The sequence below is a fragment of the Rattus rattus genome, chromosome 8 (assembly GCF_011064425.1).
Source record: "Rattus rattus isolate New Zealand chromosome 8, Rrattus_CSIRO_v1, whole genome shotgun sequence".
NCBI classification, from domain to species: domain Eukaryota; kingdom Metazoa; phylum Chordata; class Mammalia; order Rodentia; family Muridae; genus Rattus; species Rattus rattus.
The window spans coordinates 110,679,784-110,702,873 of NC_046161.1; the positions used below are offsets into that span (position 1 = coordinate 110,679,784).

Consider the following 23,090-nt stretch of genomic DNA (forward strand, 5'->3'; position numbering starts at 1 on the left):
ACCAAACACAATTACAGTTAATTACATCTACTCATTTATGTCTGTCTATACATACCTGTGCATGGAGGAGGGCAAGCACATGCCTGTGGCAGTTAGAGGACAGCTTTCAGGAATCAGTTCTCTTCTACCAGATAGGTTCCAGGGATTGAGTTCAGGTGTCAGTTTTGGTAGCAAGCACCCTTACTGGATGAGCCACCTTGCAGGCCTAGGCACGAATTAAAAGAAGAAACATGGACTAACACACCTGAGTAGTTTGGTAGGGAATTAAATTTCTGAGCTCTGGTTCAGAGTCTCTGGCTACCACGAAGTACTGTTTTTCCAAGAGACTCGATGGAAGGTACAAACACTTTAGGAGTTAACGGTGTGTGTATGTGTGTGTGTGTGTGTGTGTGTGTGTGTGTGTGTGTTTTCACTTTGAAGCCAGGTGTCACAAACAGTACAATGGGGTACAGGTTTTGGAATCACACCGAGTTGGATCCCAGTCTAGGAGATCCTTGGTGGATCATGAGCACGCGTTTACTCACTATCAAATGAGACTTAAGGCAATTTCTTCAGAGGACCGTACACTCGCACCATTAAATTGACAAGCCAGGACGCTTTCAACTGGCCTGGACCAGGGATGGAGGCAGGCGCGCTAGCCCCGCTGGACACTAGGGGGCGCACGAGGCCCTCAGCAGAGGAAGCCTCTGGGAGGTGGCTCGGGTTGGCGCGTGCGCGCCTGGTTCCCGAGCGGGCGATTGGACCTTTCTGGCCTCGAAGTCCCCGCGTGCGCATGCGCGGCAGAGACAAAGTGCTGGCGGCCCAGAATCATGGCTGCAAAGGGCTTCGCTTCGCGTCTCAGGGACTCGCGGCTGTTTCTGAATGGCTTCTTGGCCGGGGCTGTAGTGGGCGCCGCAGGAGCAGGGCTGACGGCGGTGCAGTTCCTCCAGCGTCGGGACGCGGGGTCCGCGAGGCCGGCGAGGCAGCCGCACGGTGAGTCTGCGGGCCGGCTCTGTCCCTGGTGCTCGGCTCCCTCTGCTCCCCCTGCTCCCCCAAATTCTTCACCCGGCTGCGGGCTCACACGTCATCGCCCCTCCATCCTTAGCTCCACCCCGAGCTGAGACTATGTTTGTTCTCCACCTTAGGTGCAGCACAGTGCCTGGTACAGAATTGGCCTTCAGTAAGTGTCTTAGTTTCTTTTCCTGTTGCTGTGACTATGTATACCCGACAGAAGCAACTTAAGGGAAGGGTCTGTTTTAGCTCCCAGTTCGAGGTGCACCTCATCCTGGCCGGAAAGGATCTCGAAGCGTCTGGCCACATCGCTTCCACTGTCCGGAAACGGGGACAGATGCGTGCTGCTGTTCGGCTTACTTTTCTCCCAGTTTATATAGTGCAGATCCCAGTTAGGGAGTGGCCCCAGCCAGAATTAAACTGGGGATTCCTATATCAATTAATACAATCAAGATCATCCTTTTCCCCGGAGGCCCGTTTCTTAGGTGTTTGTAGATTCAGTCAAATTGACAGCGTTAACCATCACAGCAAGTATGTTTGAAGGCGTTTCCGTAAATACCTGCTAGCCAGTCTTCTTGTGAACATCCTTAAATTAACAGGGCATGGGGAGGAGTCCCTTGGAAGCAGCTTCCAGTCGAGTCCACTAGGAGGAAGTGTTAGTTTCCCAGCCGCAGTCCTTCCTTGAGCTAAAACACTGGGGAAGTATCCGAGAGGGACAGTTTAGGTGGGCTTTTTTGTTTGTTTGTTTGTTTGTTTTGTTTTGAGCTAGTACTCACTGTGACCCAACCAGGCATGAGATTTGTTGGAGTAACAGGTGTATGTACTCACTCATGGAGTTAGGGTCTTTTAAAAACTAAACGGATACTTAACCCGGCAGCTGATAGATCATGATGATGAAAAACTAAAATTATGGCCATTTTTGTCTCTATAAGTAGCAAGACTTTCCCGTCCAACTTTGTCAGTGACTAATAATTAGTAGGGGCACTATGGTTTCCTTCGAGTTCTATCTGTTATCTGTCTGTCTGTCCATCTATCCGTCCATTCATCTGTCTGTCTGTCCATCCATTCATCCATACACACATGCACATGTGTGCGCAGTTTGTGGTACGGACAGATTTGGGAAACTGATGTGAAACGCCAGTAAGATCGGGCTCTTAGTTCATTTTTGGTACCAGGAATGAAGCTAGGCCTTCTAGTACATGCACCTCTGTCACTGAGCTCTGCTCCTCCTCCACCCTGCACACCTCCAGCCAGGCCTTTATTTAGTTATTCAGTCATTACCACGACTGAGTGTAGTGACACACATGCCTGTAAACTCAGCGTGTGGTAGGCAGGGGCAGGAGGAGCAAAATTTCAAGGCCTGCCTAGGCCACGGAGTGACTTCGTATTTAGTTATGAGTGATCCTGCGTTTGTTCCCCAGCAACAACGCCAATCACGTACCCCTATCGCTGAAGCTTATTGTGAATACCCAGCAGATGATAGGCAGAGGAGGACTTTGCTAAACTGTTTCCTTTGACCTAATAAATAATGGCAAAGACGAGGCCTGTTTGATTAGACCCGTGTCCCCCTCCCAAGGACTCAGAATCGGACTCCATGATGAGACTTTTGAACCGGTTGATTTTAGACATCACTGTTGTCTTTAGAAACTTTTGCTCTTAATAAGAGTCACTAATTACTTTTTTCTGTTCATAACTCCCCCCCCCCTTTTTTTTTCTTTCTTTTTTAGAATCTGCAGAAAAAGTTGTCTTGGAACAGTTTGGATTTCCTTTAACTGGAACAGAGACCAGGCGTTACACCAACCATGCCTTGTCGTATGATCAGGCAAAGCGGGTGCCCAGATGGGTTCTTGAACATATATCCAAGGACAAGATCATCGGTAGGTGGTTGGGGGAAAGTAACAGGTGCCGATTAAAGGGTTTCATGTTTGAAACAAGAAGACTGTCGATGGTATTTTCAATCATTGTATCTCACAGCGCACATTGAAAATGATGTCTGTTTGCTCTCTGAAAAGCAGCTGGGAGCTATTATACGTCTGGTCCACAGGTAGAGAGACAGAGGAAAAAAAGAGACTGGGTTTAGCAGCACAGCTCGTCCGATGAGGCAAGCCACACCCCCCAACCCTTCTTTTCCCCTCAGCCGTCCACCGGGTGGGGACTAGCAGACAGATACTGTCTGTGGAGGCCATTCTCATTCTAACTGCCACATTATTTACAAACACTCGTCCCACTAAGACATCTGTTTCGGGGGTTTCTGGCTGGAGTCCTTACCTTAGAGGTTTATTGGTCATGGCCTAAGAGCCAACAGACAAGCTGTGAGACACCCTCCCCCGTGAACATGTCCAGAAACAACTTTCCTGTCTGTCTGTATCCTTTATCCATTGACTCAGTACAAAGCTTGCCAGAATATAATTTGCTAAAACACAGTACACAAGTGTCTATTTTTAATTGTCTCATATATGAATTTTCATATACATGCTTTACTTGTTTCATATGTGAGCGTTTCATATAAGCATCTAATGGGTTTTGATCAGGTCCACTCCCTCTTCCCTCCCCCTCAGTACTACCTTGTCCCTTTCAGTGCTGTTTCCGTATAACTTCATGTGTTCTTTTTTTCTTAACATCCCCAACCTCCTGCCTCATTTGCCCCTGCCCCCACCACTTCTGCCCCCCCTCCTGCCCCCCTGCCCCCTCCACTCCTGCCCCCTCCACTCCTGCCCCCTCCACTCCTGCCCCCTCCACTCCTGCCCCTCCACCCTGCCCCCTCCACCCCTCCCTCCCTGCCCCCCTCCACCCTGCCCCTCCACTCCTGCCCCCCTCCACTCCTGCCCCCCCTCCACCCTGCCCCCTCCCTCCTGTCCCTCCACTCCACCCCTCCCTGCCCCCTCCCCTCCTTCCCCCTCCACTCCTGCCCTCCCCCCCTCCTGCCCTCCTCCACTCCTGCCCCCTCCACTCCTGCCCCCTCCACTCCTGCCCCCTCCACTCCTGCCCCCTCCACTCCTGTCCCCTCCACTCCTTCTTCCCTCCACTCCTGCCCCCTCCACCCCCCTCCCTCCACTCCTGCCCCCACTCCTGCCCCCCCACCCCCTCCCCCTGCCCCTCCACTCCCTGCCCCCTCCACTCCTGCCCTCCACCCTGCCCCTCCCCCCCCTCTACTCCTCCCCCCTCCTGCCCCTCCACCCCCCTCCACCCTGTCCCCCCACTCCTGTCCCCTCCCTCCTGCCCCTCTACTCCCTGCCCCCTCCACCCTGTCCCTCCACTCCCTGCCCCCTCCACTCCTGTCCCCTCCACTCCTGCCCCCCTCCACTCCCTGCCCCCACCCCTGTCCCCTCCACTCCCCCCTCCCCCTCCCCCTCCACCCCTGCCCCCTCCACTCCCTGCCCCCTCCACTCCTGCCCCTCCCTCCCCCCCCCCTGCCCCCTCCCCCCTGCCCCCTCCACTCCCCCCCTCCCCTCCACTCCTGCCCCTCCCCTCCTGCCCCCCCACTCCTGCCCCCTCCACTCCTGCCCCCTCCACCCTCCCCCCCCCCCCCCCCTGCCCCCTCCACCCCTGCCCCCCTCCACTCCTGCCCCCCCCCTGCCCCTCCCTCCCCCCCTCCACTCCTGCCCCCCACCCCTGTCCCCTCCCCCCCCCCCTCCCCTCCTGCCCCCCCACTCCCTCCCCTCCACTCCCCCTCCCTCCACTCCTGTCCCTCCACTCCTCCCCCTCCACCTCCTGTCCCCTCCACTCCTGCCCCCCCCTCCACCCTGCCCTCCCCCTGTCCCCTCCACTCCTGTCCCCTCCACCCTGTCCCCTCCACTCCTTCCCCTCCCCCTGCCCCTCCACTCCTGCCCCTCCACTCCTGCCCCCTCCACCCCCCCTCCCCCACTCCTGCCCCTCCACTCCTGCCCCCCCACTCCCTGCCCCTCCACTCCTGCCCCTCCCCTCCCTGCCCCCTCCACTCCTGTCCCCCCTCCCCCTCCACTCCTTCCCCCTCCCCCTCCCCCCCCTCCTCCTCCCCCCTCCCCCCCCTCTCCCCCTCCCCCTCCCCCTCCCCCTCCCCTCCACCCCCCCCTCCACTCTGCCCTCCTCTCCTGCCCCCTCCCCCTGCCCCCCTCCCTCCTGCCCCCCTCCTGCCCTCTCCCTCCTGTCCCCTCCCTCCCTGCCCCTCCCCTCCTGCCCCCCTCCCTCCTTCCCCCTCCTCCTGCCCCCTCCCTCCTGCCCCCCCACTCCCTGCCCCCTCCCTCCCCTGCCCCTCCCTCCCCCCCTCCCTCCTGCCCCCTCCCACTCCTGCCCTCCCTCCCTGTCCCCTCCCTCCTGCCCCTCCACCCTGTCCCCTCCACTCCTGCCCCCCCTCCACTCCTGTCCCCTCCCCTCCTGTCCCCTCTACTCCTGCCCCCTCCACTCCTGTCCTCCTCCACTCCTGCCCCCCTCCACTCCTGCCCCTCCACCCTGCCCCCTCCACCCTGCCCCCTCCACTCCTGCCCCTCCCCCCCTCTCCCACTCCTGCCCTCTCCCCTCCCTGCCCCTCCACTCCTGCCCCTCCCCTCCTGCCCCTCTCCCTCCTGCCCCTCCTCCCCCCCCCCTCCCTCCTTCCCCCTCCACTCCTGTCCCCCTCCTCCCCCTCCACTCCTGTCCCCTCCACTCTTCCCCCCCACTCCTGTCCCCTCTCCCTCCCCCCCCTCCACTCCTGCCCCCTCCTGCCCTCCCTCCCCCTGCCCCTCCCCCCTGTCCCCTCCACTCCTGCCCCCTCTCCTGTCCCCTCCACTCCCCCCCCTCCACTCCTGTCCCCTCCCCTGCCCCTCCCCCTCCACTCCCTGCCCCTCCCTCCTGCCCCCCCCACTCCTGCCCTCCTCCACTCCTGCCCCCTCCCTCCTGTCCCCTCCCTCCCTGTCCCCCCCTCCCCTGTCCCCCACTCCTGTCCCCTCCCCTGCCCCTCCACCCTGCCCTCCCTCCACCCTGCCCCCCTCCACTCCCCTGTCCCTCCACTCCTGTCCCCTCCCCCCCCCCCACTCCTGTCCCTCCCTCCTGTCCCCTCCACTCCTGTCCCCTCCACTCCTGCCCCCTCCACTCCCTTCCCCTCCACCCTGTCCCTCCACCTCCTGTCCCCTCCCCCAACCCCCCCCAGGCCACTTAGTGCTATCTGTGTGTGCACTGGAGTGTGCTTTGCTTCTCAGGGCCCAGCCTTCTTGAAAAACTGACTCTCCTCCTAAGGGCCATCAGTTGCCAGTGGCACCTCAATGGGAAGAGGAACTTTGTGACTTCCCTGCCCCTTTGCTAGTTTGAGCTTGTGTGTGCTCCCAGGATCCTATAAGCTACATGATCCTATAAGCTATGTGGAACAAGTTGATTTGGTGGTGAAGTTTTCTCTGTTCCCTACCACTCACCATTTTCTCTCGTACACTGCCCAGGGCAGTTTTCCTTTAACTGGAAAGGCCAGAGTCTGAGAACGAGAGGGAGCTTCACTGTAGGAGGAGCATCCTGCCCTAGGCCAGCCTTGCCAAGCTCAGATGAACTATCCAAGCTGTTCAGGGACCTTGAGGCATATATATGGTCCCTGACGCCAGCTGCTTGAAACTGTACCTTCCCACACTAGCCAACCTGCCCGCCTTAGAGGACCCACTGATAACCATTCTGTGTGCTCTTCTTCAGGTGATGCGGACAGGAAGCACTGTAAATTCAAGCCGGATCCTACTGTCCCTTCAGCCTTCAGCGCCCTCAATGAAGACTATATTGGAAGTGGCTGGTCACGAGGCCACATGGCCCCGGCAGGAAATAACAAGTTTTCCAGTGTAGGCAGACTTTGGAGAGGATGAGGTTGTGTGGCTGATGATCTAGGAACCAAATTGTAAAGCCTGTGAATGTCCTCGTCTGTTTTCGTTATTTCGGTGCCTTTTTAAAATTATAATTTATGCACATTCGTATTTTCCTCCTCGCACATCTCTCCGTGTGAGGGTGTCAGGTCTTGGACTTCACTTTTAACTTTAACTTGTGTACACTAAACAAACATTTCACCAACGAGCTACACCCAGCCCCTAGCTCATTTTTTTATTTTGAGAGGTTTCAGAGATGAAGAAAAGTTGAAACACAGCAAATCTGACCCAGTGGCTGCCAGGCTGCCGGGGGTGGCAGAATTGGTTAGTCAGCGGGCGGAGCTCTGCGCACATAGATTAGATGTGCAGAGAGGACACATTACAGTGGGCAGAAACCGGGAGGAAAGGGAGGTTTCCTCTCCTACCTTTGAATTAGAATTTGGTTTTTACACCTCTTAAATAGAATCCCCGGAAGGTGACCTTTCCTCCAGATGTGCAAAGCCCGAACTTATTCTTATTTTCCCCAGAGGCCTTGGAGCTCATGAACATGTGTTTGGACGGATGCTATAAATGATAAAAGCCAGACACACTGAACTACTTGCATTGTAGTTTTTATTTTTTATTATTACCACTACTTGAGACATGCGTGGGTAGCCCAGGCTGGCCTAGAACCGATTACGTAGCTTAGGATGACCCTGAGTTTCTGATCCCCACGCCTTTACCTCTGAAGTGCTGGGATGACAGACACTGTGCCTAGCATGCATGTACACATACACACACACACATATTAAAGTTTTTAAATTTATTGTGTATATTGTGTGTGTATGCATGGATCGTATTATGTGGAAGCCAGAGGATATCTTTGTAGTGTTTGTTCTTTCTGTCAACTGTATGTGGGTTCTGGGAACCAGATTAGGGGTAACCAGGTTGCAGGGCAAGCGCCTTTACCCGATGGGCCAGTGCCAAGCCATCTCTCCGGCCCGGAGGTGTTTCTTTGCATCACCACAGTTTTCTGTCTTGGACCATTTGTGTCTTTGTTGATCTAAATAAACATCAGTGGGTGGGGGCTGAGGCCCGAGTGGGGCCGTGGTTTAGATCCCAGCACCGATGAGCAGACATAGTGACTAGCCGTCTGAGCTAATCTAGAGCGGACATTCTAGAATAACACTGCTTCCTTTCTTCCTTCCCAGGAAGCCATGGCAGAAACCTTTTACCTTTCTAACATTGTGCCTCAGAATTTTGAGAATAATTCCGGCTACTGGAATAGGTAGGTATGCATGGACGGCGGGCGGTGTACTGGACCGCCAGCGTGCCTGTGTTGCCTGTGTGTCCGCTCCTCAGGTGCCATCCTGCCTGAACGGCTGCTCCCTTTGCTGTGTTTAAGAGACAGCCTGCCTCTCTGGTCCATCTGCCTCTGTTCAAAGGTCAGGTTTCGAGAGAAACTCCTCGAGATAATACTCCTGCTAGTAACAGAGCGGTGTGTCCAGGAAAGGCACTTTCTTCCTAAGCTTTCTAGGGGAGACACATTGTCAGCTGCCCAGGCTGGCTTCATCTTGCGATTGTCCTTTCTTGCCTCCTGACTTCCGAGATGACGCATGGGCACCACCCCCTGCCTGGTCTGCTTCCGAGCTTTGCAAGAGTAAAGCTCCGGTGTGGTGCAGTTGGACATTCTAGTGGTGGGTACTGTGGAGCTGCTGAGGCTTCTGCTGCCTCTCAGGTTGCTCACTTTGCCGGGCTGAGGCTTAGTGACGACGGAGGTCGCCTCAGGCAGGTACGCTTCTCCTGTGCAATATTTTACAGTTCAGGGTACGGCCAAGGGTGTAGTTCGCTGCTAGACTACTCGCTTCAGATGCACAGGGGTCCTGGCGTCCATCTCCACCACCAAAACCAAACCAAAACAGAACAGTCTAGCGGGAGATAAGGAGATGCTCGGCCAGAGGAACTGGGTTCAGTTTCTAGCACCACGTGGCGGCTCACAGTTGTGACGCTAGCTCCAGGGGATCCTGTGTTGTTTTCAGGTCTCAGATAGTACACACTTAGATGCAGGTAAAATAAAAAGAGGAATGGCTAGGAGCTCATGACTAGGAGCTCACAGGGGACAGGAATTTGCTTCCCAGTACCTGTGCCAGGTAGTCCATAGCTGCCTGTAATTCTAGCTCCAGGGGTCCAACACCCTCTTCTGTCCCCTGCGCACATACAGACACATAAAGGACCATGAAGCGAATCTGTAAAGACTCCCTAAGTCCCGGCACATCTGTTTCATCCGTCCACCCTAATCCCTACCACCTGCTCAGATGATTATAAGATATATGATTATAAATGTATTATTTTTAGGAGGAAAGACCTGTTTTAAATGTAACCCACCATATTTAACCTGTCACACCTAAAAAAAAATCAACAGTAATTCCTTAGTGCCAGTAGTATGGTGTTCAAGTCCCCCGAGTGTCATCGCTGCTGGGATTCGGTTAAGGGATCCAGTTTAACTCACAGGTCTCCTCACTCCGTCCTGAGTAAAGCTCTCCCTTTCAGCTTGTTAAAGCTCCGGGCAAGCGGTTTTCCCCTTCCTTGTCGATGCTGTGTCTGCACACTGCACACCTATGGGAGCCTCTCACCTGTCCTTCTCCTGAGGGAAACCTAGAGACCACTTCACCTTGTGACCAGGCAGCCAAACTCTGAGAGGAATGGTGGCAGCTGTCTCCATCCCCTGTAGGTCGCACACAGTGCAGTTTAAAGAGTGCGTGTCGCCACCGCAGGGACAGTCCTACCATGAGCCTCCAGCTCTACAGATTCACTCAGGAGACAGTCGATGCCCAGGACAGCCGGAACCTAAGAGTCCACTGTGTTCGGCTACGTGAGGGAGTCCGTGGTCCTAGTGCCCTTAGCCTAGGACAGGGTCCATCCTGGTGCTGAGAGACAATAGAACGGTCATTTGATCCAGTAGTCTTTCATGGTACACGTTCTATAAATAGCCATGACTTGGGGAACTACAGTTTAGCTTTTGACGTTTATGGGTAAGTGCAGGAGACGTGGTCTGAGAGACGTCTCGGTGTAAGCCTTACTTTCAGCTTGTGTAGGTCAGGGTGCACAGCTACAGTCTTGATACTGTTCTTAATTAAAAAAAAAAATACTGTGTTTTGAGACAGGGTCTCACTATGTAGCCTTGGCTGCCCTGGAACTTGCTATGTAGACAAGACTGGTCTCTAACCGTTATAGATCCTCCCGCCTCTGCCTTCCCGGTGCTGGGGCTAAGGTGTGTGCCACTATGGCTCTCCCGAAGTTAACTTCTTAAAGGAGACGTCTCATTTAAGAGCCTTTCCTAGGGACTGGGCGACTTGCTGCTTTCTTACATGTGTGCCCGCGAGCGTGAAACGTTTATTTTTGGTTTGTTTTTCAGGATAGAAATGTACTGCCGTGAGCTGACGGAGAGATTTGAAGATGTTTGGATAGTATCGGGACCTTTAACCTTACCTCATACTAGAAACGATGGAACAAAGACAGTTAGTTACCAGGTAAGGACGTGTATCATTCCAGCTTATGTCGCTCTATGAACTCATAATCACATTCGATGTCCTGCTCCTTAATGTCACGCATTCAGCATTATTTACTGGGTGCCTGTTAGGGTTATAGGAGGAGAGGATCTAGTGAGGGGTGAGAAAACAACTGCTGACTTCAAGATGCTCACAGCTAAAGGGAGGCATTGACCCCCCAGCTGTGTACGTTCAAGACACTGGAACACTTACGGACCGCAGGAAACACACCAAGTGTCGGAGAGCTTTTAGTGACAGAAAGAAAGACGATAACTACTGCTACGGAAGGCTCCAGTGTCGAGGGTTCAAGGACTTTCTACCAAGGAGCGCCTCAGCAGGGCTGAGGGCTCTACCAATAGTGTGACTGCACCTCTGTGGAGAGGCACCCTGAGAGTTGTATCAGGAGGGTGGCGTTGTGTGGCGGTGCAGGGGAGGGACACTGAGATTTGGGGATAGAGCAGGTGTTTAGTAAATGCAGTTGGGTTAAGCTGCCAGATGATCAGAGGCTTAGGGAGCAGCTAGAAAGCCTGTGAGCAGAACCGGGGCTGCTCTGCACCTGCCTATGCTGGCTGTCTGGATGCGCCATGCTGTGTCCATGCCCACTGCTTCCACGTGGGTTCCAGGGTTGTGAAGTCCAGCCCTTTGAGGTGCTGATGGAAGCAAAAGAATTCGTACTTTAAGACTGACTCCTTTTGAGCTTCCCCTTCTGACCAACTTACTCATTTAATTTTAGGGTTTTGGTTTTTTGTTTTGTTTTGTTTTTACGATCTTAGAACCAAAGTGCTTAAAGCTGTCTATTATTTTAATTTGGGAATATAATTATTTTTGGCTTTGCCTAAACCCTCTTGCTCCCATCACCAGAAGAGGCTGGTGACCCATAAACACAGAGCGATTCGCTCGTGTTTCGTGTGTGTGTGAGACTGGGGGTGTTTCATAAATAACTTGTGTATAATAAAATTTTGCACAGCATAAAAGGAAAATTAACTCAATTAAGAGTGTCTTGCTACATGTTTTTTTATTATATAAAATGGTTTTTAAAGTTAAATATATATTTTTTTCTTTCTTTTTCTCCTTTTTTCTTTTTTTTCGGAGCTGGGGACCGAACCCAGGACCTTGTGCTTCCTAGGCAAGCGCTCTACCACTGAGCCAAATCCCCAACCCCATATATTTTTATCACAATTCTTTCCCTCCACCAAGTCCTTCCAGGTCATCTCCCTATATCTACACACCCAAGTTTAAGTTCTTTCTCAAGAAAAAAACAAAACCAAATACCTAATACAACAAACCCCTCAAAATCAAGAAAGCATAACAAACAAAACAATACCCGAAGACAGCGTGCACACTTTATTTACTTATTTTGGTGTGCTTTATTTATTTATTTTTTTAATTATTTACCTGTGACGTTCCAATTTGATAGCAGAACACATCTGTTTTATTTATTGCTTTTCTTATTGGCTGTGATTTTCTAAACTACAATTTACAAACTATGTGTCCTGCTCCTGTGCTGAGAGGGCTCTGAAGCAGTGACACAGACTTTTAGCCACTGGCAGCTCTTGTCTTCTAAGTCACTTCTTGCTAAGTGTCCCCTCCTACATGTCTCACACCCCCTACTACACACGTACACACACACACACACACACACACACACACACACACACACAGACACACACTCACACATACACACACACACACAGACACACACTCACACACACACACATACACTTGCTAAATGTCCCCCTGTCATATCCCTCCCACTACACACACACACACACACACACACACACACACACACACACACACACATAGAGAAGTGTCTGTCTGGTTCCTGCCAGCGTGCACGAGGTGAGGAAGCGCTTGAACAAACAGACCTGTCAGAAGGACATAGGAGTGAGCTGGGAGGAGGTTGGGTTAAGCCGCCAGAGTCTTCCACTGCAGCCTTACCCTATCCGTGAGTAACTATGAAAACCAGATGGAGTGTAAACCGAGTTAAGTCAGTACCGATGGTGAGTGAGCTCACGGGGCCAGGGCGCTCCCAACTGACGTCTGCCACAGAGTTGTCGCGAGTGGGAAACTCAGGGATCATTTTGTGGCCGTCACAGTGACAGCTATTCAACCAGATATTGTCAGCGGATGCCTGAGTGTAACAGAAGTTCTGTGAGGAGCAGGGCGTGTGCTCATCATTCCCACAAGTCCTTGAATGATCGAAACGGTGAGAATTGATAACTTTAACTTCCAAACCAAATGCCCAAAGTCCTTATCTCTAGTAATGGGACTTCCTGATAATTGGTGCCTCCACTATGCTACATGAGGAGAAAATGCCACTTCTGCAAAAAAAATGAGTAACGTTCAGTTACACGGTGTGGAAATAGCAGGCAGAGCCCAGGGGAGGACACTGTAAAACACACTGCGTGCTTTATCAAAGAGGGGTTCATGCCATGAACTCAGAGGCCAGTGAGCCACTGGGCTTGGGTGAAGTCTGTCTGAAGTTCAGAACTGGTCTCAGTGTCCATTACACTGGAGCATGCGATGCTGGCCGTTGGCTTATCAGTACATGATGCTCGAGAGGTTCAAGTAGCCTGAAGGGTTTCTAGAGACCTGTCAGCTTTCCTCACATTCATCAGATGCGTGCGGTCCGAGCTTCCTGAAGGTGTGCTTTGAGTGAGGGTCTTGGCTGTTGTTTTTGTCTTAAAGCCTTCCTTGTCTTAGGTCTTCATTTTCTGGGCTTCTGAGTCCTTAGCATTCCAGGTCTCTTAATGTATAGATAGGGCCTCCTGACGTTTACACGGGCGGAGCTTCCCTTCAGCTTCCTCAAGGGCCTGTCCTGTGGGAGGGAGGTGTTCACCTGCAATGACGTCCTCAAATTCCGGTCCTGATTGCTTTCTCTCTCCTCCTTTCCTGTGTGTGTCTGTGTGTGAGTGCACGTGTGTCTGTGTGTATGTGAGTGTGTGTGTGTGTGTGTGTGTGTGTCTGTGTGTGTGTATGTGAGTGTGTGTGTGTGTGTGTGTGAGTGTGTGTGTGTGTGTGTGTGTGTGTGTGTGTGTGTGTGTGTGTGTCTGTGTGTGTGTGAGTATGTGTGTGTCTGTGTGTGTGTCTGTGTCTATGTGAGTATGTGTGTGAGTGCACGTGTGTCTCTGTCTATGTGAGTGTCTGTGTGTGAGTGCACGTGTGTCTCTGTCTATGTGAGTGTGTGTGTGTCTGTGAGTGCACGTGTGTCTCTGTCTATGTGAGTGTGTGTGTGTCTGTGTGTATGTATGTGAGTGTGTGTCTGTGTGTGAGTGTATGTGTGTGCACACATGCGTGTACACGCGTGTGCTTATGTGGAGTCTGTTCTCCTTCCATCTTCACAGGGGTTTTAGGCTTGAGCTTGAGTTGTTGGCTGTTATCTCTTCTCCAGGAACTGCCTAATTTTTATATCATTTGCCCCTTCGCACACCTCTGGTTTCTGCCGGTCCAGTCTGCTGGTCACAGACTTTGTTTTGTCTACAGCAGAGATGTGAACAGAGGCTTTCCATGACACACACCTCAGAGAGGGTTTTAGCCGATGACATGATGCACCTGCCATTTGCTCAGTAGTTGGTGATGTTAGTGATCGGGAGACCGCATGTAACTTCTCTACTAGGATGAGAGTAAATTGATAATTTTATTAAAAAATCAAAACTGGGGGTTGGGGATTTAGCTCAGTGGTAGAGCGCTTGCCTAGCAAGCATAAGGCCCTGGGTTCAGTCCCCAGCTCCGAAAAAAAAAGAAGAAGAAAAAACAAAACTGGAAACTGAGTAATAAGCAGCAGCTGATTGAAATGTGTACAGTATGCAGTACTGCGGTGGATCTAACAGCCCTCCCTGGTTCAGATGGCTCAGGCCATTCAACCTCACCCCCTTTCAGGAAGAGAAGGCAGTAGGCTTCGGAAAGCATTCGTGGAGCCCTTTAGCTTCCTCTTCCTCCCCACTTCCCCTGCTCTTCCTCTCATTCAACACGATATTTCCTTATCTGCAGAGACGGTTTGGCTGTGCTGCCCAGGTTGTTCTGGAACCCTTGGGAATCAGGCAATCCTTGGAGGTCGCCTCTCAGTAGCTGGGACCTACCTCAGCCACTCAGCACATTTAAATTAAGCTCTAGGTTTGCCTGGACACCCCGGCTGCTTCTCATAAACAACATAGAGGAAATAATGGTGCGGGATCTTTGAAGAGGAAGGAGGGGGAGAAGAAGACAGGATTGGTCACCTGGGGAGTCCCAGCTGCAGAGGCCTGATTGAAGTGAGGGAGAAGCCGGGGTTGATGTTCAGAGAGCATGGCCCTGTGCGGTGTGACTACAGTGTGCAGTAGTGACGGGGGTGGGGCGAGGACGGACTCTGGAGGCAGGACACTTCCAGGAGGTGTGAGCGAGTCTCTGCGTCTGTTTCGTGTGCCTTTTCTTGGGCTCTTTTCCTTCTGTTGTTGTTTCGTCCTATTTGTCCTATTTGCTGGTTTTGTTTTATTTCACTTTTTCTTCTTATCCCTTAGAAGCCCATTTGTTTTCAATGAGAGACGGAAAAGGAGCTGGACCTGGATGAGAGGGAGGTGGGGAGGAACGGGAAGGAGTAGAGGGAGGGGAAACCAGAATCAGGATATATTACGTGAGAAAAAGATAGCTTTCAGTAAAAGAAAAAAAATCAATTCAGTTGGGCAAAAATGTATTTGTATGCACACACAGATGCAAGCTTGTGGTCTCACTAAGGAAAGCACATTTGAGGAACGGTGAGACTGGAAAAGAAGGGGAGGGGCAGCCTGTGCTGAGGCAGCGAGCAGATTTAGTCAGAGGACGCCGAAGAGATGAAGGCCTGGATGCTGAAATCTGAATGTCCAGCTAAATCCTGGCGGTTCTCTAGCATGCGGGACCTTTTAGGTATCCGTTCCGGTCAAGCATTTGTGGGCAACACTGGCGCATTGCACAGCTCTCGGGAGCTTCTGTTCCTCTGAAGGAGCAGCGTGAGCCGTGAGCCCCCGCTCTGGAGTGGTGCTTGGCAGCTAAGCATGATGGTTCTGATCACACGATGTTTAAGACTGCTGCTTGTTCTCAGCTGCGCACACACACTCTGTCCCTCAGGAGGGCACACACAGCCAACGTGGGGTACGCCCTGAGTGCCGTGCAGGTGTGGAGCGTGTGCGTGTACACTCTGGAGAAGTGAGGCAAAGGCACCGGCGTGTAGTGAGGGCAAAAGGTTGCAGCTCTTCTCTTGCACGCAGGAAAACGGAGGCTTGCAGGGTCAGCCAGGTCGTACGGCTCCTCATAACAAGGCGAGATCCAGGCCTGGAGCTGTCCTCTCCCACACCTGATGCCCAGTGAGAGCATCGTCCTTTGAGGCTGTCAAAGGTCTGTGCCACAGGGATAACTGAGTGTCCCGTGCAGAGCACGAGTCCGTCAGTAATGAAAGACGTTCTCTGTGGAGCCCAGTTGCAAGGGGGATCTGCTAGCATGCAGAAATAGCAGAAAATGGGCCAGGAGGGTTCCTTACAGCCAGGCAGAAATGTCCACTAGGATCTGAGGAGATGGATCACAGCACCCGAGAACTGAGTGCGTGTAGCCCTCGGGAAGGGAGAGTAGCGGTGATTTTATCAGAAGTGAGTCATCCGACAGCTCGAATCAGAGTCGCCCGTAGTGTAGCCGAGGCTGTCCATGTGCTTTCTCTGACGTTCCCCTTCTGAGAGAGAGCCAGAGAAGTGACACGTACCTGAAGATTTGGGTTTGAACACCGTAGCGATCCGATGAGAGTGCTGGTGTAAGGTGAGCCATGTCTAAAGCTCCAGATTTCTCCCAGCCACTCCTAGCGGGGAGAAAATCAGAAACCTGTCCCAGGAGTCCAGAGGCATCCCGGTAGGACAGGAAGCTTCTTTCTGAAGTGCAGGGAATGCTCGTTCATCTAGGCATCTACCCACTGCCAGGAGCAGTTCCCGGCCGGTTGAGGCTCTATGCGGTTTATGCAGCCTTACCAGCAGGTGCCTGCTGGCTCTGCTGGTCCTGGCACAGGGCTGACTAATGCACAGGGCTGACCAACACTCCTGTTGACTTCCCCCTCCTGTAGGTGTGCACGGAGCCTGGTGCTGCCTCCTGTCCTTGTAGGTGTGCACAAAACCTATGGTTTTCAAACCACCATTCTTTTTCTCTTCATGTAATTGGCATCCTAAGGGCGTGGTCCCTTGGAGTGTCCCGGCAGTTTTAGTTTTGGTCTCACTTTTTTCCTTCTGGTTTTACTGGGGATGGTGTCTGTCACTAGATATGTTTATCTTAAGGATGTCACTCAATACAACAGCTATGACATTGCAAACAGCAGGCTAAGTCTATTGTTTCTTCCAACTTCTTCTGGATCTGGGGTGGTTTTGTGGCTATGACAGGGATAAGGTGCTGCTTCTGTCACTTGGAGGGAAGGAAGGAGTTGCTCCGGCCAGTGTTGAGGAAATGACCAACCTACATGTGAGTCCATCTTTTTTTTTTTTTTTTTTTTTTTTTTTGAGCTGGGGACCGAACCCAGGGCCTTGCGCTTGATAGGCAAGCGCTCTACCACTGAGCCAAATCCCCAACCCTATGTGAGTCCATCTTATGGCCGTTAGATATGTTGTATTTTCCACTCGCTTCCAGTTGGTCAATCTCCAACTTTTGTTAACCTTGACAAGGGTTCAGGGTTTCTGAGTGTTTTAATAGCAACAGCGTTCTCCTTTGTAAAGCATTTTTATGCCAAATCTTCGGTGAAAAGGTTTGTTGCTGATGTACTGATATTAAAGGCCTGGTTCCTGTTAAGCCGTACAGAAATCCTTTGTCTGCGGCCATTGTGTTCAACTTGATCTCTCCATGCTGACCTTTAACTGCCCTAATCTTGCTGGAGCCCACGTCTTCCCACTCTACCTCTGCAAAACCTATCTTCTGAATGACGTCCACTTCAAAAAATAGGTTTTAAAATAGGTCTTGGTGATTCTGAAATCTTTGTTGTAGTTGTTGTAGTTTTGAGCAGGGTTCCATATAGCCCAGGCTGGCCTTGAACTCCAGGTCCTCCTACCCCTACCTCAGGGTTTTGGGATTGTTTATCTGTGCACCACCATTACCCCCTTCCCCTTTGGACTCAGGGTCTCACTGTATAGCCCTGGATGGCCCCAAACTCAAACTCACAATTATCTCCGGCCTTTTAGGATTGAGGTATGTTTGCGCTCGCGCGCTCGCGCTCTCTCTCTCTCTCTCTCTCTCTCTCTCTCTCTCTCTCTCTCTCTCTCTGTCCCCTACCATATCAGTCTGCTGTCATAACCTGAGCAGATGTCTGCCTGGTCAGTTGAACCTCATGCTTCAGTGCACACGGTCCAGGGACATTTTCTGGTAGCGATTTTCCTCAAAGCAAACGCTAACGTGTATTGCTGAGTTACCTAAAGAAAGAGGACCCTAAGTTATTTTAAGATTATTCATGTCTCAAGTTTTTTGTTTGTTTTGAGACAGGGTTTCTCTGTGTAGCCCTGGCTGTCCTGGAACTCACTTTGTAGACCTGGCTGGCTTCAAGCTCAGAGATCCGCCTGCTTTTGCCTCTCAAGCTCTACGATTAAAGGCATACGCCACTACCACCTGGCCCTAAGTCCCAAAGCTAAGGAACCAACACTGGGTTTTTGAATTTCCAAACAGGCATGGCACCCTGTAGGTGTGCTGGAACAACGTAGATGGACTTAGACAAGGTAACTCAGAAAGTGGAAGGGGATTCGTTTTCTACTCACCTGTGGGGAGGTCTTGGATGGAAGGGCCACATGCTGTGTTTCTGAGTAGGGTCACTGTCAAGGATTGAGGGTAGCTGAGGGATAGACTGGTGCCCAGCATCCCTCACACCCTCGGGACTGCAGCACTGAAGGTCCTCAAGCTGTCGTGATTTCAAAACCCCGCAACTATAGAAACAGCACACTACCAAGGAAGCATAAGATATCAATCATCTATACCTTTCACTGGAATTGAAGGAACTCAGTTAGCAGCTCTGGTTGGCAGCCAGTGCATGTGACCAGTTAATTATTTTTGAAAATAACCATTTGTGTACAAAGAGCCCACACGATAGAAATAGTCAAGGGAATGGTACAGAAGGAGCCCCAAGGGTTTCACGCTATGTTGCAGTGACACGGAAAGCCCACCAGGTGGCGCCAGGAGTTGGCTTGCCAGTGGGTTCCCAGCCACTGTGGGGTGTTTACAGCTCGTTTCCTGCCCCCTGTGAAGGTGGTTCCACAGGAGCTGTGCCCTTGGTTCTGGCTGTGTTGTTACTGTCATGTTTTAGTAGCTGGCCACATAGAGCACTTTGCCTGTAGGGAAAGCCGTGGCTTCCCTGGCTGTTAGTGATGCTGCTTGAGAGCAGAATTCTGTTGCTCTCCTCTTTCCTTTGCAATGAGATTTGTAGTCCAGGCTGGCCCTGAGCTCTTAAGTGTGTAGCCAAGTATGACCTAGAACTTCTGACCCTCTTGCCTTCATCTGGGTGCCACACCACCTTTATACTATGCTGGACGATCATCAGCATCGCTGGGGATCTGTGGCCAGGGGATGAAGAGCAGCTGCCCTCCTCACCCTTTGCTTTGATGAGCTCACATCCTAGTTGCACAAGGCACTCCAGGGGCCCAGAATCCTGAACCTGTGAACAGTGCGGGTTCATGAACCCTGCTCTGTCTGAGCCCTGACCCACCAACCACTTTCAGTACGTTCGAAAACGATTGGCTGCAGATCCTGTGGCGGGTGGGTGGGCGGGGTCTTCCCTGAAGTCCCATCGCTGGCTGTGGTAGTGTGACAGACCATGGGCTTCTGGGCTCTGTGCAATGTGGATAGGAGTTTGTAAAAATAGGAAAAAAGTCCTCTCTTTTGGCTTTCACCTCGCCCGCCATATTTGGGCTTCTGGGCTTCTGACAGGGAATCTACTCTGCAGCTACAACTGTCTGACCGGGAGAGAAGACCTACCAACCGCCGCAAAGGCCTGTACAGAGAAGCACTTTGAGCATGCTCAGTTGGGGCTTGTCATTTTATCGGGGGCCATTAAGTAAATGGACATTCAGCTTTTGTTTCTTAGACAACAGACGGAGGCTTTTAGCCTATTGGAGGGACATCCGAAGAGGCGTCCTCACACTGTTATTTCATTACTAGGCCAACCTCCAGAGCGGCTCGTGTCTCCGCCTCTGCCTTCCTCGTCATGTGGCTGCTTTTCTAAAGCGTCCGGTTTGACAGCATAGTTTAGAAGTTCAATGCTTGGTCATCCATGGGCATTTGGAACTAAGCAAAAGCGTTTGCATGTAGTTAACTGTAAGAAGGGAGCCACAAGGAGGTAATCTAGAAAGTTCTGTCCCGGCCATGTCTGGCCGCTGCTTCAAGGGCTGTCTGTTGTTTCTTGGGGAGTTTAGGCTGTTTTTACTGTGAGCTGGGAGTGCTGAAGCCAGCAGTTTGGACTTCTGTGTTTAGAGCGGTTTACAAGTTTGGGTTAGCCAACGAAGAGGAAATGACAGCTCTTTTTTCCACCAGAAGCTCAGTGCTTGCTTGTAGCACCCCTTTGTTCTCTGCTCCTGTGAGCATACTGTGACCCCTGCCCTTTGGGGTAACATTGTGCTTTTTTGTTGTTTCGGTTTTTCAAAACCGGGTCTCTTTGCATCGCCCTGGCCGCTCTGTCAACCAGGCTGGCCTTAAACTCAGAGATCCACCTGCTTCATCCTCCAGAGCCACCGCCTTGCAGAGGTCAGAGTGTTTTAAAGACTGGCTAGAACTGGTCAGTACTCAGCTGGTTTGAATGCCTTTCCTTTTCTGTGGCCCTTGGTTGAATGCATTGGCTACACTGAGGCCGCTCACAGGGTGTTTCCTGTAATTCATCTGCAGAGCTGTGTGAGCAAAGCCCGGGAGGCTGTGGTCTCAGCTCAGTGCACTAACCAGGCTACTCTGCTTTTAGGTGATCGGTGAGGACAATGTGGCAGTCCCCTCACACCTTTTACAAGGTAATCCTGGCTCGCAGAAGCCCAGAATCCACCGAGCCACTGGCACTGGGGGCCTTTGTGGTACCAAATAAAGCCATCGGGTTCCAGTCCCAGTTAACCGAGTTCCAGGTGAGCCTCCATGACCTAGAGAAGATGTCAGGCCTGGTGTTTTTCCCCCATCTGGATAGAACCAGGGACATCCGGAACATTTGCTCCGTGGACACCTGCAAACTCCTGGGGTTCCAGGAGTTCACTCTGTACCTGAGCACAAGGAAGATCGACGGAGCCCGGTCTGTGGCCAGACTGGAGAAGGTTCTGGAAGCTTTGAAGAGCTCCGGGGTGGAACCTGACGATTACTTCCTGAGTCGCTATGGGAAAAAGCTGGAGGAACTGAAGGCTAAGGAGCAGAAGGACGCCCAGCTGGAAAAGCAGTCCTAGCGTCTGCCTGGGTGTGCGCTCAGCGTCTGAGACGAACAGGCAAGGCCTCTCCGGGCAGAGGCGTTTTCAAGAAATGATGGAATCCTGACCAAAACCCACTGGCTCAAAACTCAGTGTTGTTTTCCCTAGGACCGGAGTTGGCTGAGGTGGTTTTAAAACTCTCTTCTCTCCGATTTGCATTTGCATGCTTCTTCTCTCATGGCCTTGAGATCCTGCAACCGAGCATCCGATGACTGCTCCTCCCCTGTGCAAACCCTGCTGTTCCCATCTTACCTGTGGGGAAGACAAGGCTCAGGGAGCTTCATGTCCCCCATTGGTGTTCTACAGCAGTCTCCCGGATGCCTCAGAGTTAAGACAAAGTAGATGGGGTTTGACTCAGTCCGTATTGACGGCTGTTTCTGGTGCCAAGGCCCTCCTGGTGAGAAGGGTCTGTCTCCTCAGAAGAGTGAGCACGTCATCTCTGTGGGAAGAAACAGCGGGTCTTTGAAAGATGGAGGTACCTCGTGGGTTTCACCAGAGCCTGTGGTTCCCTCCAGGGATCACGTGGTGCCAGATAAGTGTGTTTCTTGCTTCATGGGGGCCGTTCTAAGGGAGCGCAAGAAAGGTGCGTGCTGAGAGTCGCCGGGTACCTCTGTTCTTTCCTGCTACCTGCCTGGCCAGCACACCACAGGTAGGTCTAGCCTGGGCCCAAGCTCCAGAGCAGTTCATTCCCAGGGGAAAGAGCAGCTGCTCTCTGTGCTGACCTACACTGCTGTGTACAGATCTTGAGCTGTCCTGAGTATGCTCGGCCCAGTAGCTTCCGGGCAGAAGGACTTGTCTGAATCTGCCACTCTGCCTCTGTCTTCTGAGCAGTACGAGAGTGATCTTTGTGGCGTTGTGTTTGCCTCTGATGGAAATGCCATGGCTTTACAATAAAGACAAGAAGGCAGTGGCTGGCCCTGTTCTGCTCCTTCGTTTGGATAAAAAGAAACAATCGGGTGTAGGACGCAGTGGCTGATTAATGCCATTCTGTTTTATCTTCCTGTTCCCCACTAACTTGTGCCAGTCCTTCTGAGGATAGAAAGCCAAAATGTCACTGTGACCAAAAAAACCTGTTACTTTCTCTCCTCAGAAAAGAGGTGATGGTGGGGCCTGAGCGCTTCTCCAGGAGCCCTGGGAAGGAAGCTGGGGCTCCTCCTGGCTGTGTCCCAGGTTCCCACTATGTATCCATGCAGCCGAGCCCCCTCTCCCGTGGCCGTGCTCCCCTCTGCTTGCCAGTGGCCTTGGACTTACTTCCCATGCTTTCCCGGCTCAGGAAGAATCTTGTCTGACTTCATCAGTAAGTTTTAGAAGCTTGGGATTTTATTTCCTGTGAAAGATGCTACCTGGTCATTGTGAGACAGAGATCAGAACAAACCAAAAAGACAGTGTGCCTGACCATTTTTTATTTTATTTTTTATTTGAATCTGTGTCTTTATGAGTGTTTTGCCTGTTTGCATCTATGCATACCAAGTACCTGATGCCCATAGAAGAGCTCACTGAATATCCTGGAAATGATTCCCAGATGGTTCTGAGCCACCATGTGAATGCCGGGTTCTCTACAGCGAGTTGGGGTCCTCTGGGAGAGCAGCCAGTGCTCTGAAGCCCTGCCCTCGGTGTTTAGGTGTGAAATGTAGTGCATTGGTAACAACACTGATGCTTGAATTGTCTGTGAACATTTCCATTAAAAGTGCCCAAATCAAACACTTGGAATTTCCTCTAGCTCGGGTCACTGTGGCCCCTTTGGTGTGGCCGTCCTTTCCCTGGATTCCAGTGCAGCAGATCCCTGGGCCTTGCTTGAGTACCAGGTGTGTCAGAGACAAACGCCGTAACCTGCCAAACCCGAGTGGGGCCACTACCCATTTGCTACCTCAGTGGGTTCCCCTCAGGTTCTTGGACCGAGCCTGGACCACTGCCTTCTGGGTCATTTACCCTTCCAGTTCCTGGTCTGGAGAAATGGCCATGCTGGGTGGGCTCTGCTGTGGGAAGTCCCTGGCTGTGGGTAGGGGATTTAATCCTTAATCTTTTTTTTTTTTTTAAAGATTTATTTATTTATTTATTTATTTATTTATTTATTTATTTATTTATTTATTATATGTGAGTACACTGTAGCTGTCTTCAGATACACCAGAAGAGGGCATCAGGTCTCATTACAGATGGTTGTGAGCCATCTCTGTTGCTGGGATTTGAACTCATGACCTCTGGAAGAGCAGTCAGTGCTCTTAACCACTGAGCCATCTCTCCAGCCCCAGTCTTTTTTCTAGTGACATCTTCAAATTCTTTGATCTTTGGACTAAGGCTGTTGGCTAAAGTTGAATACAGCAAAGGAAGGCCTTACTAAAAGTTAGAGAGCTCAGGGCTAGCACCCCACTCCACTCCCACCCCAAGCTATGTGC

The 23,090-nt window shown here is 51.9% G+C and overlaps 1 protein-coding gene across 1 annotated transcript; it reads left to right on the top strand.

Moving 5' to 3' along the window:
• The first annotated feature begins 782 nt into the window (after positions 1-782).
• Positions 783-21,607, top strand: Exog (exo/endonuclease G). The gene is given in 7 exon segments (XM_032911119.1): positions 783-972; positions 2,718-2,867; positions 6,619-6,758; positions 7,970-8,046; positions 10,174-10,288; positions 20,214-20,252; positions 20,254-21,607. Coding segments are annotated over 7 exon segments (1,107 nt in total). The 5' UTR covers positions 783-809; the 3' UTR covers positions 20,677-21,607.
• The last annotated feature ends 1,483 nt before the right edge of the window (positions 21,608-23,090 follow it).